Source organism: Pongo pygmaeus, chromosome 12 (assembly GCF_028885625.2).
Source record: "Pongo pygmaeus isolate AG05252 chromosome 12, NHGRI_mPonPyg2-v2.0_pri, whole genome shotgun sequence".
Lineage (NCBI taxonomy): Eukaryota > Metazoa > Chordata > Mammalia > Primates > Hominidae > Pongo > Pongo pygmaeus.
In genome coordinates this window covers 104,883,174-104,899,618 of record NC_072385.2, presented here as the reverse complement: position 1 = coordinate 104,899,618, position 16,445 = coordinate 104,883,174, and the positions used below count along the sequence as shown (strand labels likewise).

The 16,445-nt window shown below is 47.7% G+C and overlaps 1 protein-coding gene across 3 annotated transcripts in view; it reads left to right on the top strand.

The window, feature by feature from the left end:
• TOGARAM2 (TOG array regulator of axonemal microtubules 2) overlaps nt 1-4,830 on the top strand; it is a 71,022-nt gene extending 66,192 nt beyond the window's left edge. For all 3 annotated transcript variants that reach the window (XM_054476647.1, XM_054476646.1, XM_054476645.1), the window contains one exon: nt 4,356-4,830. In XM_054476647.1, the coding sequence (XP_054332622.1) occupies nt 4,356-4,693 (338 nt within the window). In that variant the 3' untranslated portion in view covers nt 4,694-4,830. The remainder of the gene's footprint in view (nt 1-4,355) is intronic.
• Nucleotides 4,831-16,445: the final 11,615 nt, after the last annotated feature.

Here is a 16,445-nt window from a genome sequence, read left to right as displayed (position 1 = left end):
TTTTTGTCTGTTTCCAAGAGACCTCAAAAGCAAGAGCTTCTCCGTAGGTCTTCTGTTAACTCTGTGTCCACCAGGAACAGAGAAGAAAATTTTTATTGACACAGACGAGGACTAATAATAGCACAGCTTAATAGGAGTAAATCTGCTAATTACTTCAGCTGCTTCTAAGCTTGAGTTTAATGGGGTTTGCTCCCGCATGCTGGCCCCCAGAAGGGCCTCACCATCTTTGCCAGCTTAAGAGTCAACACCTGCCAGCCAGGTGACTGCCACATCCTTGCACCTGGGGAATGTGGCTCTGAAGTAGCCTGCGTTCTATTAGCCAAGACGTGAGCGGAGAGGGTGGCGTGGGCTGTGGAACTGAGTTTGGGTGGGGACTGCTACTCTTCCTGTGGAGCGAGCTTCCTGGGGGCTGAAGTGTAAACATGCTTCACTCTGTGGAAGAGAATTCAAGGAGCAAGAGTGGATAAAATGTAGCAGGATGGGGAAGGAGGCTCTGTTGGGGGCAGGTAGAGCCCCCCAGCCTTTGGTGGGGGTGGGGGTGGAGGGTGCGTGCCTGGGTTTGGTTCTTGAGATAGTTCTCACTTTTCCCTGCTGTATTAGCCTGTTCTCATGCTGTTGATAAAGACATACCCGAGACTGGGTAATTTATAAAGAAAAAGAGGTTTAATGGACGAACAGTTCCATGTTGCTGGGGAGGCCTCACAATCATGCCACTCATCTTACACGGTGGCAAGGAAGACAGGATTTGTGCAGGAACATTCCCCCTTATAACCTTATGAAACCATCAGATCTCATGAGACTTACTGTCACGAGAACTGCACTGGAAAGACCTGCCCCCATGATTCAATTACTTCCTACCGGCTCCCTCCCATGACACGTAGGAATTGTGGGAGCTACAATTCAAGATGAGATTTGGGTGGGGACACAGCCAAACTACATCACCCCCCATTAAAAGAATTGTGTTAAAATACACAACATAAAATGTACCACCTTAACCATTTTTAGGTGTACAGTTCAGCGGTAGTGTCCATGATTTTTGCAGTCATCTTCAGAACTCTCACCTTGCAAAACAGAAACTATGTCTCCATTAGGCACTAGCTCCCCATTCCTCCCTTCCCCAGTCCCTGGCAACCACTATCTACTTTCTGTCTCTAGGATTTTGGCTATTCTAGGTATGTCATATAAATGGAATTGTACAGTTTGTCTTTTTGTGTCTGGCTTAATTCACACAGCAGAATGTCCTCAAGATTTATCCATGTTGTAGCGGGTGTCAGAATTTCCTTCCTTTTCTTTCTTTCTTTTTTTTTTTTTTTAGAGAGATTCTCGTTCTGTCACCCAGGCTGGAGTGCAGTGACAAGATCTCAGCTCACTGCAACCTCTGTCTCCTAGGTTGAAGCCATTCTCATGCTTCAGGCTCCCAAGTAGCTGGGATTACAGGCGCCCACCACAACACCCAGCTAATTTTTTTTTTTTTTTTTTTTAGACAGAGTCTTGCTTTGTTGCCCAGGCTGGAGTGCAGTGGCACGATCTCAGCTCACTGCTACCCCTGTCTCCCAGGTCCCGGTTCAAGCAATTCTCCTTCCTCAGCCTCCCAAGTAGCTGGGATTACAGGCACGCACCACCATGCCCAGCTAATTTTTGTATTTTTTTTTTTTAGTAGAGACGGGGTTTCTCCATGTTGGCCAGGCTGGTCTTGAACTCCTGACCTCATGATCCACCTGCCTTGGCCTCCCAAAGTGCTGGGATTACAGGTGTGAGCCACTGCGCCTGGCCCAATTTTTATATTTTTAGTAGAGACAGGGTTTTGCCATGTTGGCCAGGCTGGTCTTGAACTCTTGAACTCAAGTGATCCACCCACCTAGGCCCCCCAAAGTGCTGGGATTATAGTCATGAGCCACAGCACCTGGCCAGAATTCCCTTCCTTTTGAAGGCTGAATAACATTCCATTTAACGTACATACCACATTTTGTTTATCCATTCTTCAATGGACACTGGGCTGCTTCTGCCTTTTGGCGATTGTGAAAAAAGTTGGTATAAACACGGGCATAGAAATCTCTGTGTTCTCACCTATTTTTGCATTCCACAGGGATTCAGGACACTTTTGAGTTATCGTTATTCAGTGTAGGTGGCTACTCAGGGTCATTCGTTTTCTTTTGGTTCCCTCTCACTGTCCCCCTTCTAGTTTCCCCTCATCTCCCACCCTGGGGCTGACAGGGACTGCTTTCCTGTCACCTGTTCTCTTCCTACTCAGCCTGTTTCAAGCACAGGGAATAGAACTCTCAACTCTTTCCAACCAGTGTACCTCTTTGCTCCACTTTATAAAGCTCCTCCAAGCCCTTTCCTCCAGGGTCCTTTCCTGGGGAATGCTGGGGTGACCCAAAGGGTGCAGTCCTGCCCTTCCAGTTATCAGGACCACCTTCACCTCTGAGGGTCCTGTGACCCTAGGAGGTTCCCTGCAAGAGCCCTGAGGGTGCAGCCTCAAAGCCAACATTCCTTGAGAAATGTCACCAAGAGAGTGTCAGGCTGACCAGAGGGTGGCCCAGGGCATCTTCCCTGGTTCCTCCTTATTCCAGGCTGGCTTTGAAATCAGAGGGACCCATGGGGCTCTAAGGGGAAGATATCCTAGGGGATTAGATGATGTGGTCCTGATGAGGGAAGGACAAATTGCAGTTTCATGAAAAATAAAACATGGTGGCTCACCTATAATCCCAGCACTTTGGGAGGTCAAGATGGGCAGACTGCTTGAGACCAGGAGTTCAAGACCAGCCTGGGTAACATAATGAGACCCCATCTCTACAAAAAAAATTTTTAAAAAAATAACTGAGCGTGGAGGTGCATGCCTGTGGTCCCAGCTACTGGGGAGGCTGAGGCAGGAGAATCACTTGAGCCCAGGAGGTTGAGGCTGCAGCGAACCGTGATCATGCCACTCTACTCCAGCCTGGGTGACAGAGCAAGACACTGTCTCAATAAATAAATAAAACAAAAAATAAAGCTCCAGATCAGCCTCTGAAATATGGAATCCCTAGAAATTTGGGGACAGCATGCAGTAGAAAGAGTGTGGACTTTGGAGTCCAGGCAGATTAGGCCTCTGTCCTCTGCTTTGCCCTTTGCCTTGATTTGAGTCTTGCTTTCCTCCTCTGGAAAACGGACAAGCATTCTGCCTCTCGGGGGTGCTGTGAGCATGAAATGGAGCTGTGATGTGAAGCTCTGAGCAGTTTCCAGGATATGGAAACTGTTTTCCACAGAATTCCCGCCCACAGAATCAATAAAGCACTGCTGTTAGTGTTGTTTGCCTGCCCCGGCACTTATCCTTCGGCAGGATGACAGGCAGAGCATGTGAATCGCAAAGCCAGCTTCGTTAGTGCTAATGCGCTTAGGATAATGCGGCCACAGCTGAAGGCCTGAGCAGCCCCTCTGGGGACCCAGGAGAGCCCTTGATGTGGTTTTGATGTGGCCACAGCCCTGGCATTTACTCAGGTGATGAAGAGCTGTTTGGCAGATTCAGCTGGCTTCTGGGTTTTCCGGGGTTTAGAGAGGGTTGGGGGCCTTGGGAAACCAGATTTGGGGGCTCATCACTGGAATGGTCTGTGCAGAGCTTGCTGGTTCACAAGCACGTTCATGTCTCTGCTGCTGGTCTCGTCCTGAGGTTTGGCATCCGGGCACCGGGGAGGCTGTGCTAGGCTTCTCCTCTGCCAGCTGTCTTGTCTGCCAGCATGCTTCATGTGAGAGGGTCTTGATTTCCCTCCCCAGTAATTTTTCTCTGTATTTGTGTGGACTTCCATAGGTGGTGATGTGGATAAATGCAGTATTACTATAGTTACTATTTGTCACCTGCCTGCCTACAGGTAGGCACTTTATGTATATTTATTATCGAATTTCTAACAATCTGGAGAGGTTGGTTCAGCATTTTTATCCTTACTTTATGGGTTTGGAAAAGGCTCAGAAAGGTCGGGTGGCTTCCTCAGGCTGACACAGTTGATGGGGGCAGGATTGTAACCAGGTGTGCCTGCCTCTTTCCTGTTCCCTGGGCTGGAGGAACCATTATGATTGTCAGAGATTCTGCATATTTCTGCCTTTGTGTGCCCCTTTCTCCATAAAAAAAATTTAAAAATTATAGTTTCTGACTGGTTGGTATAAGCACAGGTATAAACCAGGTTGGATATATTCATATGTTTTCTACTAATGTTAAAAGAAGCTAACACATTTTCGTAGGCTCCTAAATGTGTCATGATCCTTAGGTACTGCACCTGCTGGGCTGCCAGCCCTTTGGGGGACAAAGCTGGTGTCCCAAGAGAGGGAATTGGGAAGAGGGAGAGAGTGCCCGGCTCAAGTGACTCTCCTTTTCTGCCTGACAGTGCTGGTGGCCTCAGTTTACCCCCGGAAGCCTCAAGCTGTAGAGCGGCATGTCCTTCCCATCCTCTGGCACTTCCTGAACACCACCACCAGGAATGGCACGCTGCCTGGACCCAGCGGGAACATCCGTGGGGTGGTGTGCCGGCTGTCCAGGAGCCTCCAGGAGCACATGGGCTCCCGCCTGCTGGAATTTGCCGCCAGCCAGCCAAAGCACGTCCTCAAGACACTCCAGGAACTCTTAGACTCAGAGTCCTTGGGAGGCAGCCGCAAGGCCACTGACACAGGGGTGGCCCCTGACAGAAAGACAACTGGCAGCTCATACCCTTTTCAGCTGGATTAAAGATGGATCTGAAATGGGCAATTATTATTTATCTTATTTTTATGATGGAATATTCTCCTGGTTACTTTCCCCCTTAGAGTTCCAGATGTACATGGTATATTTTGAAGTAGAAATAAAGGAATTACTTATTTTTCTAAGGTTTTATTATCTTGTACTTTTTTAATCACAGAGAATTTTCCAGTAACTAGGTTGGTGATGAACGAAATGAAATGTGACAGCAGCAAAACCAGTTGCAGACAATGTTGAGACAAAGAGGAAGAAAAAGGGTAGCACAGCCCTACAAGCTGCAGCCCGCTCGAGACGATAGTCGCCCATCTGTGAGCTGCTGGGCAAGCTCTCCCGAAACCCGCAGCCTGAGTTGGTCATCGAATCCAGTCCATTTGTTATGGGCCTGATTGGAGGTGAGTGTAACAAACGTGTTCAGGGACATCATGCTTCTGCCCTGCAAAAGCTGCAGCTCGTGTCTGTTCGTCCTGTGGGAACCTTCTGATGGGATCTGCCCAGCTTATCAAAAGACGAGGGGAATTTGAGATTTGCATCACTAAAAGCCTTCTCTAGAAGTTGGAGTTCTGGCTAGTTCTGAAGAGGACTAGACAATGCTTTGCCATTGAAACACCCTAAATGGAGATGCATGCGGAGCGTAAAGTGCTACCAGTGTGCAGATGCTGCCGAGTCTCTAAAACTGCACAGGCTGCGATTGTGGGCCACATCACAAGGCTGGAAGGGCGTGTGGGCACAGCACGGGCCAGGACTTGTGGAAGCAGGGAAGGTGTTGGCCCCTGGGGGAGCAGCCAGTGAAATGAGGTCCCGGCAGTGGAGAGGGAAGTCTGGGGCTCAGGCTCTGGACACTTTAGGTAGGAGTGGCTCTGCCTTGGTTGGGGCCAGTGGCAGGTTAACAACTGTGTGACCAGAAAGAGTTAGAGCTAAGGCCATGACCTCAAATGCACAGGCAAGGCAGGCCTGGTAAGGCAAAGGCTGAAGGGGCAGCATCCCAGCTCTCTCAGGGGAGCCCAGCCTGCAGCCACGTGCTGGGGCAGATCCAGACCACCGAGGCCCTGAGGGCCCAGCCTCATGCCAGCAAGTTTTCTGGCAGACACCTCCCTCCCCTGCCCTTCCCCAGTGGAACCTCTTTCCACTGTCATCTGCCCCCCAGGCCTAACATCCATTCCACATCCCTGTTCTGAGCCTCTCCTGGGGAGTCTGGCTCTGGAAAGCCCTGAATCTACTCACTTATGTATTTCCAGACCCTGCCAGGCTGAGGAAGCCACTTTCCCATCTTGCCTGTGTGGGAGGTGTAGTTAGGCCGGCCCCTCCTTATGCCCTGGGGTGAGGTTGGGCCTGCAAGTCATCCCGGGCCTTGGGCTTGTCATAGGCGGCCTAAGAGTGACTTTGGGTAATTCTAGCTCAGTGAGCTGCTTCTCACCTGATTGTGACCCCAGCAGGGGCTTCCCTGCGACCATTTAGCTCTTGGTTGATTCTGATCGAACCAGGTTAAAGGCCTGCTAGACAGGCAGCCATCCAAAAATGCCCAAGAGGCTGACAGTAAATGTTTTAAGTGTTGAACAATTTAATGAATTGCATTTGCTTGTCATCTGAGCAAATGTTTTTGGTTTGGTGAGGAGACTTGCATTTTCTGCTTTTATCCTAGAATGTATCAGAACATTTCAGGGTTTTTTAGATCCTTAGGAGGCCAGGGATGTAGAGTCTGGCAAGGATTTTGACGGCAGAAATGAAGCTCAGCAGCACTGTCCTGTCTTCCTGCCTTCCATGTGTGTTCTCACACAGGAAGCTTCCCATCCCATGGGCCTCCACCCACTCTCAGGGGTGGAGGCGTTGAAAACAGCTGAAAACAGTGGAAAAGTGCAGAATACATCTTTGCACTGTTCTCTTTTCCCTCATTATTTCAGGTTTTGTTAACCACACCTGTGGCGTGACACTGCTGGGAGGCACTGGGTGGCTCTGGTGTACCTTGAGAAATTTCCGTCTCCAAAGATTTCCTTACCTCATTACTTTTAAAATGAAGGGAGGACAGCATGTTGCTAACCTGGCCCTGGGCCTGTTGGGAATACCTGTGGGAATCTAATGGGATGGCCTGTCATGGGAAATGAAGATTGTCCTAAGAGCTGGGGCTGCAGCTGAGCCCACACATCCTTTGCTTGGCTCTCTGTGTGTGGCCAGGAACTCCACTTACATGAGATGCTCTTGGGGGTGGGAATATAGCCTCTAATGATGGAAGATTCTCTCTCTCTCAATCTCTCTCTCTCCATGTAACAAAAATGCAGGTGCAGTCACTCACTCCTTGCAGACTCCAGTGAACAAAAGGGACGCCTGGTATAAAGAAATTGACTTTTTTTTCCAAAGCTAGTTTAGGGGAAGAAGCTGCCTTGAAGGGTACTGCATTGTTTTTGGAGCAGAAAGCGGGCACTTTTAAAGGGGCGGGGGGGTGGTGCTGGCACGAATGGCATGCAGGAGGGGGGTGGTGCTGGCACGAATGGCATGCAGGAGAGGAGTGGGCAGCTGGGGGAGTCCACATACTTGCTTTGATGACTTATGTAATGGGTGGTCAAGTTGGCATCTTTGTGGGCAGAACTAGGTTGTAAAGTGGCTGAAGCTCTCTGGGTGGGAGGGAGTTTCATAGTGGGCATATTTTGGGTTATTAATCGACTGTTGTGTCTCCAGGCAGTTTCCTGGTGGGTACAAATTCTGCTCTGGAGCTTCTAAGCACACAGTTAGATGAGCTTGCCCTGTAGGGAGTGTCTGGTGAAGGGGAGGTAAAAGGTTATAGTTGCATTTCTTTTATATATATATATATATATATATATATATATATATATATTTATTTATTATACTTTAAGTTCTAGAGTACATGTGCACAACGTGCGGGTTTGTTATATATGTATACATGTGCCATGTTGGTGTGCTTCACCCATTAACTCGTCATTTACATTAGGTATATCTCCTAATGCTATCCCTCCCCCCTCCCCCCACCCCATAACAGGCCCCGGTGTGTGATGTTCCCCTTCCTGTGTCCAAGTGTTCTCATTGTTCAATTCCCACCTGAGTGAGAACATGCGGTGTTTGGTTTTTTGTCCTTGCAATAATTTGCTGAGAATGATGGTTTCCAGTTTCATCCATGTCCCTACAAAGGACATGAACTCATCATTTTTTATGGCTGCATAGTATTCCATGGTGTATATGTGCCACATTTTCTTAATCCAGTCTATCATTGTTGGACATTCGGGTTGGTTCCAAGTCTTTGCTATTGTGAGTAGTGCCGTATAGTTGCATTTCTAAAGAGCTAAGTAGGAAGTGGGGAACAAGGGGAAATGGAGAAATAATTTTAAAAACTCGTTTTCTTAGAAAAATGGGTGTACTCGGTTCAGAGTGAGACTCATAGACAGAAGACTTGTCTGAGAGCTGTAACTGCCAGGACTCCCTTTTACATCAAGGAGAATTTTTTGAGATTTTAGGAAACTTTTCCTATAGGTCCCATTGTGGCAGGCCAGGTATCACTAATGCAGGCATCCATAACAACTGTTTCAATACTGACTGAGTGGTTAAGTTAAACATTAAAAGCTGAGAGAGCTGGTGGCCTTATACAAAGGCTGGAATGTAACAAAAGCCCACCAAGAGTTTGCCTAGGCCTTTCCTGGGCCTTGAAGCATGAGGAGATAATGAAGGAATTCTTAGTGGGACCTGTTTAGGATTAAACAAGCTTTACTGGGTGTCTGAAGAAACTCCCCAGGCCTCCACAAACAAGTTTATTGGGGGTCTGAAGGAACTCCCCAAACCTTCAGGATTTAGCAGGAGACAAGATAAGGGTAATCACCCCAGCACCTGGACCCATTTAGATTAAGTAAATCTATTGAGGCTCCAGAGGAAGGTCTTCAGGACTTAGATGTTAGCTACAGATTAAAAGAAATTAATCACCTATGTCTTTAGATGAATGCACACTTACACGTAGACATGTAGCTTAGAAGGTATGTAAGCTCTGGAAAACTTTGTAATTTGAGTTGGTCTGGCTATATTTTCCAGGCCTTCTCCCTGTAACTGGTTATGGAAATAAAAAACTCTCTTCCTCCCCAGTTCATCTGCATCTTGTTATTGGGCCACGAGAAATAGCAGCCCAACCCTCAGTTTGGTCCAGGAACAAAATCTCTCATCTTGTTTTCTCCTCCCTTGATTATCTCCTACCTTCTGAGATAATAAATGTTTGTACCCTCTCACTGTGCTTCAGAATCATTTGGCAAGACTTAAAAAATACTGAGGTGTACCCCCGTTCCACAGGGATTTTGATTCACTTGGTCTGAGGTGAAGCCTAGGCAGCTGTATTTTTTTCTTCTTTTAACTCCAGGTGATTCTAATGGCTGGGTGAATTCAAAAACCACAATAAAAAATCTGATAAAAAAGGAAACTGGCCATGGCTTAGGCCCTGTGGGCTCCTGGCCTGCCAGCTCCCATTACCTCACAGCCCTAGAGTATTCAGGGGTTGACGGTAGAAACTGAGCCCAGGCCCTGGAGTCAGGCCTGTGGCCTGCTGGCGTGTGGCTTGGGACCCATCTGTCAACCTCTCTGATCTTTCCATATCAATCTAATGTGTGGATGACATCAATGCCCACCTACACCTGGCTGTGGTGAAGATGACTGAGAACATTCTCATAAAGTACTTAGCATAAGGCCACGAAAACAGGAAGCTGTTCTCCGTTTGGGGCCTGCTATTTCTCCAGCTGTCTTACCCTTTCTCCAGACACCCTCACAATCATCCTTCCCCCAAGAGAAGAAAACCCAGAAGCTCTTCTCTCCTTGTGGCTATTCCCTCTTCTCCACTCTTCTGACCCTTGAGACTGGAGAGGGGATGATTTGCAGGGGAGCAGAGCACTTTCTTGCTTAAAGCATTTTCCTTTTATTATAACTTAGTTCTGCCATTAGGAAAAGAAAGGGGGAAATGACCATAAGTCTTCTGTTCTCCTTGTGATGGAGGGAGGAAGATGGGGGCCCAGAAAGGGAAGCCGAGAGGAAGAGCCAACCTCCTCATTAAATTCTGCAGTGTTCCAGGTCTGCCATTCTTCTTGACATCTTATAAGGAAGATATTATTTCTTCCATTTCCTGATGAGGAAACTGGGCCTCAGCGATGCTTAATGAATAACCTCAGCCAGTGCACAGGAATCACCTGAGAATCTTGGTAAAGTTCGGATTCTGCTTCAGCAGGTCTGGGTGGGGCCTGAGAGTCTGTATTGTTCAATTCCCAGGTGATGTCAATCCTGTGAGTCTGGCAGGGACCACACTTTGCAGCATCAGGCCCTAAGACACCAAGAAAGTGGCTGAAACTTGGGTATGTGTCCAGGCCTGTTTGACTCCAAAGCCCCTGACTTTCTGTTCCAGGATGTTTTATGGCTCTAAGACATTTACCTCCCCTTGGGTCAGTTTGAGCCCTTTGAAATAAGCCACTGAAACCCCATGGATTTCTGGAGTTAGTCCGGTCCCAGAGTTTTGCTCCCAAAAGCTGCAGGGCAGAGAGGGTCTGCTTGGTCAGCTCTGATCATTAGGAGATGCTGTGAACACTTGGCCTCTGGTGGGGGATAGGATTTGTGGACAGAAATGAAGGCTACGTGAGAAAAGTGTAGCCTATTCAGAGCTTGCTATAGCAAGGGAGTCTGCCATGACGACCTGAGTTTTGGCAGAGACTCATATGCAAGCAGAGGTAATGCTGCAGCTTCATAGTGGAAAAAGGGGAGACTTCAGGTATGCCCTGATTGGACACTGTTGGCCTGGGGACACTGTAGGCACCAAGTGTGGACTGTGGCTTGCTTGTTACAGTATCGCCCACAGTGCTTGTTAAAGTACAGATCCCTGGGTTGTACTCCAGACCTACTGAATCAGAGCCTTGATCACTCACTCTCAAGGTTGAGAACCTCTGTCACAATCTCAAAGCTTTCAGTGGTTATTAGGTTCTCAGGCTAGCCCACACCTGGGAGTCAGCATCCCTAAATCAGTCTTTACCAAATGTGGTTGATGAAAAGAATTGCTTGGGGGAGGAGAACCAGGAGAGAGAGATAGGAACAAGTGCTTTTTAAAAACTCAGACTCTTAGTCTCAGCTGTAGGTCTGTTACTGGGGGGAAGGCCTGGGAATCTGCAAATTATCAAACAGCTGATTCTGAGGATCAGGCAGCCTGGGAAGCAGCATCCTAACTGCCTGCTCCCAGCCGGGTTTCAGACAGCATGGCAGCATCACTGTGTGCACGGGTGCTCCCTGGTGGGTGTTTCTGAGTCAGGGACCTCTTGGGGGCTCAGGTTTGGTCCTTATCATTACTGGGGTTTATTCAGGGGGTGTGCTGGTTTCGCCATATCCCGTCCCCTGTTGTTTCAGTGAAGCTGGCTGTAACAGTTGAAGGCTTTGCTTTGTTTTAATCACATCTTTATAATTACCTCTCTGTGGGTTGACAGCTGTTATTAGCATCACCTTGGGTTCTCCTTGAGAATTTTTACATCCTTAAAGTGATCTGGCACTTCTGCAGCTGATGTCAGAAGCCGTTAACTAAATAATCACTTTAAAATGTCACCAGGTTTTGTAAACATAGCCAATCCTGTCCCCTTCCAAAGGAGGAAAAAAATAGCTAGATAAATATTTTTCATGAAGGCAATTTGTTTCCCAGGGTCTATATTCTTTTCTGTCTCATCCACTGGTTTTTGCCACTGTGGGGCACTGGCAATAAAGAGCTGTCTCCAGAAGGAGGCCACATCTGCTCCTGCCAATTTTCATCTGGAAGCCCACTTCAGGGTTCATGGTGATGAGAAGCAAAGATTTTTGGAAAAGACTTTTCTTTTTTTCTTAATGCTAGCAGCAGTTGTGTGTGTGTGTGTGTGTGTGTGTGTGTGGGTGGGTGGGTGGGTGGAAAATGATGCGAGTAGTTGAGGTTCGTAGAGGGAATTATTTTAAAAACTCTTGGAAACATTGTTTTGAGTTTTCATCCAAGCTAGTTTGAGGAATGGCTAGAATTTCAGCTGAACTTTTGATTAGATATGAAAAGTAATGTCCTGGGCTAGGTGTGGCAGCTCACATCTGTAAACCCAGCACTTTGGGAGGCTGAGGTGGGAAGATTGCTTGAGTCTAGGAGTTTGAGACCAGTCTGGGCAACAGAGCAAGACCCCATCTCTACAAAAAAATAAAAAACCGTAGCTGGGAATGGTGGTGCATGCCTGTAGTCCCAGTTAATCAGGAGGCTGAGGTGGGAGGATCACTTGAGCTTAGGAGTTCCAGGCTGCAGTGAGCTACAGTGAGCTATGATTGTGTCACTTCACTCCAGCCTGGGCGACATTGAGTGAGACCCTGTATCTTTAAAAAGAAAAATAATTTCCTATTTGTAAATGTTGGAGAAAATGGAGAATTTCTTCCATAGAAAGGTATGCTGTCTCCTTCCAGTACTGCCTCTATGGAATAATCTAGATCCTGCTTTCAGCAGGTATCAGGAGGAAGGCTGGCCAAGGAAAGAGGCCTGCTCTGCCCTCACTGGCAATGCATCTTTGGAGTGAGATCTTTTTTTCATGTGTAAAAGGTATTGAAAAAACACTTGCTTTGTCCATCTCAGAGTCTTTTTTTCCTCTAAAGATTTAATGAAACAATGTAGATAATTGCATTTTGAAAAAGTAGAGTGTTACATACAAAGAAAGGTAGAATTATTAACTTGAGCCTCATCCCACACTGTGTGCAAAGCCTGCTGTTTAGCAGTGTTCAGAGTAATTGCCAGTCATCTATCTGACTGACTGACAGGCTCATGACTCAACATGGGAAAGATGAGAGATTCAGAGGCTTAATTTGTTTTTTTCCATGTGGTATATTTGACATATGTACTTGCGATTGCAAGCAAATGTTGTAAAGTCTTTTCTCTTCACTTTGAAAGACATGAAAACCTTCAAAGAAGGAAGTCAATTCTTGCTGAATTTGACAGCTGTTTTTAAGTTTCTCCAAAGATCAAAGCGCAGCCCAGGAATGAGGAGGAAATGATATTGGCTTCTTTTCTCAATCGGGATCTTAAAGTGCGGAGGCAGCAGAGATGAACACTAAAGACCAAAATGGCCAGGATTATGAGTTCCGTTCCCCAAGATGGCTCAAAAAGATGCCTTAGAAAAGACAGGTTTGCCCCTCTTGTGCAGATGGCAGGATAAGTAGGCTGACATTATTATCACTGCTTTGCAGATGAAGACACCGGCCCAGAGATGCCAGGTCACAGAGCCAGGGGATGGAGGTGTCATTACTCAGGCTCTGGTGTTCTAATTCCAACCCTCAGGAGCGTGATACCCTCTGGCTCCTGAGAATGCATGGCCCATTTACCATACCCCTTGTTTCTTTCCCCTCCTGCTCTCTTCCTCTTCTTTTTCTTTTTCCTCCAATTTAGGCCAGTCAGCTTTATCTATGGGCATTAACTGAGCCCCGCCAGTGCTATCACTCCAGCCAAAACTGATTGCTGCCTCATGTGCTAGACTTCAAGGGTGTCTGGAATGACAGCGTTCAGAAGCGGGTGACTAGATCAGCAGAATCCTAGAGCCACCTGATGCGGGGCCCACCGACCATTCACAAAGTTACTTTCTGATGTCCAGGAGTGCAATCAAGCCTGCAGTGTCCAGGGTCCTTCATAAAATTGAATTAGAGTGCTGAGTGAATTAACTGTTTGCTCCTCTTCTTGTGCGATGCATTTTTAATTACATTTCATAAAAACGTCTGGATGGATTGATGGAGCTTTATTTAAACTTCAGGTAGGCACGGGGAGTAAATGATGGTGCAGTATAACATGTCCTGTTAATACAGGCTCAGAACACGTGTACTTTATGGCAGTTCAACTGAATCTTTGATGTGGGGCTACTTAAAAATATATTACCTTTGAAAAGATTTCCTTTGAAAGATAGAGTGGGTGCTTTAGCAGCCTGTAAGCCGTCAACCAGATAATCAATTGACAAACACGTCAGCACTTATAATTCACCACAGCGGCTCCCCTGATACATGCAAAACACTGGTTTATTTCAGAAAAAGAATATATTTCTCAAAATCCCTTTCATTCACATTGTAAGGTTTATGAGGTAAGTCTTGTCAATCCTAGGCCCTTCACAATGAAAGAAAGGTCTCTTTGGTCTGTCTGCCCTGCGTTTCCTATCTACATGGATTATTTTAGGCTCTGAACTGGGCATAAGATGTGAGGAAGGAGAATAGATACTGCTTAGAGTAAACAGCAGCTCAGACCCCAGCCACGGAGGGAGGTTATATTTCATCTTGAAGATTGTATTTATACTTGCAAAAAGCTATCACTGTTCTGCCAGAATATGATGTTTTCTTTTTTTTTTTTTTTTTTCTCCATGAATCCTTTTGATGGGAGCAGAAAATTGTGTTTTTTCCCTGGGGTGGAACTGTTTACAGTGTCACTAAAGTGTTGGGTAAAGGGCTGGGCTCAGTACCTCCCTCTCCACAGCTCTGGGGCCTCCATGGTCGGGAAGATGAAAGCTGTGCTCCTCCAGAGTGGAGCTGGCCCGAGTAAGAAGATGGGTATGACATGTACCCCTTAGATTGATCTGTGGTGGGTTCCTCCTTCTCTGCATCCCCGACAGTCCTTGGTTTCTAACTCTATGAAGAAAAAGTATAGACTCATGGGTCTTCAATGAGTTGGGTTCATTGGCTTAATAATTTTTATTAAAACAAAAAGCAGAACAAAGAAAAACTGTCCTGCCTTCTCCCTTGGGCAAAGGAAGTGGATTTGGCCCAGCAAGGATACCATTCTTGGGTAGAAGGGAGATGGTGGGCGCGAACAGCCCTTGTCTGAGAAGCTGTACAGCTGGGTTTGCCCCTCCTGCCACCAGCAATGTGTGCTCCAAGGCAGACTCAAGTTTGTGGAAGACCTGGTCTCGGGGCGGGGGGTGGGGGTGTGGAACTGAGCAGATGCCACAAAACTGTTCCATTGTGGATTTAATTCCTTTTGTACAAAGTCTAAAATTCACAGGTAATTTGAGCTAAGTCTGGTAGCTGGTATGGTAGCCAAAAACACATCTTTGACCTTCCTGCTCCTATGTCGGCTCAGCACTGCTTCACCTTTGACCTAATTGACCCCCAGCCCCCAGCCCCTTGGCAACCCCTCCCCATCTTCCCTGGAGTGGGGGAAGCTGACTTGGAATTCCAGTAGCCTTGGGTTACCGGGCAACACAATGGCATCACCAGCTCACCATCCCTGCTGCCTGGGTCTGGTGGCAGCTGGGAGCTCTTATGACATCGCATGTGGGGACCTGTGGCAGGAGCCTTGCCCTGTCCTGCCACACATTGGCACCAAGCAAATGTGGAGGTCCTCCAGAGGGACAAGGAGGCATCATGGGCATCTCCACAGCTGATGGCAGATCCCGGGCGCCCTGTACCCTTCGTCTGCTGCAACATGTTAGGTGGGCACTTCCTGCTGCTTACCAGCCTAGCCTGGTGAGGGGCAACCTCTAGTCTCAGACAGCCTCCTGCCATGCATGCTTATGGAAAGCACAGTTGTTCATTCTGGACCCTTCCTGCGTGTTCTCCATGACACTGACCCCTTCTGTGGTGGAATACTCTGCCTGGCTCCCTGCTGCCGCTAGCTTGCATGGCCACAGCAGGGGACACTCAGCCACCCTTTCCACTTTCTACCCAGCCCTGGACTTTTAAGATGAGTCCCTTTATGGAAGGAGGCCTGGGCTGGAGACTCAGCCTTGCTTCCCGTCACTGCTGGTGTGGCTCCATTTCATATCCTGGTTCCAGTAACTAAAATGTTTATAATTCCTGTGGTTACACCCCCTCACCGCACCCCAGTTTCACCCACTGTGTCCCACTCATCTCCCTGCAGCTGGGGAACAGCTTTGTTTCCTCGGACCTCCAGGAATCCTGCCCCTAAATCCTAGCCCAGGCAGGGCCCGCTTTCTGAGCAGTCCCACCTGAAGCCACTTACTTGTGAGCTAGACCTCAAAGGCCGCCCACACTGTGTGTCTCCTGCTCACTTAGCTCCGTGCCCAGCTTACCTAAGGCTCACCCCATGGTGACCTAATGGTTGGTCTGCCCAACCATTTAGGGAGAATGCCCAGATCTCTGTCGGGCAAGTTTGCTGAACCTGGTCCATTCTCACGTGCTTACGTCGGACCCTGCCCTGCCTGGGTGGCTAGACTTCCCTGCGTTGCCTGCAGCCCAGGCAGCTCCTAAGTGTCCACCCAGCAGTGAGTGTGGCTTGGCTCTAGAATCAGCTGGCCTGGGCACTGCCTGAGCACTTCTCTGAGATGAGGGCGGCAACAGGAGCAAACGTGAGCAGACAGCTGGGTGTGTCCCTTTCCAACAGAGGGGTGGGTTGTGACCCCTCTTGGTAGTTTAATCAGCTGTTCTTTGGGTGCCTTTGAATAATAACTGGACAAGTCGAGGTGGGATTCATTTACTCTGAGTCATAGCCTCTCTCTGGGGGAGGTAGCTGTAGTCCCTAGGGACCCAGTTTAACAAGTTTTTGAGCCCACAATCTCAGCAAGAATGGGTTTGAGGTCTATAATTACCCCAAACTTTAAAAATCAGCTTTGCAGCAGATCTGGAGGATCGTCCCTTAGCTGTACCCCGGTGGGTAAGAATTCTTGTCTTTTGCCAACCCATTGAGCCGGCATTGAATCACTCAATTACTGCAAAATCTTTTCTAAATAGAATGCACACCACAGCCTCCAATGGAAACATTCCAAGATCCGCAGCAAATATCTAGCTCATTGGCAGAAGCAGGTTTTTG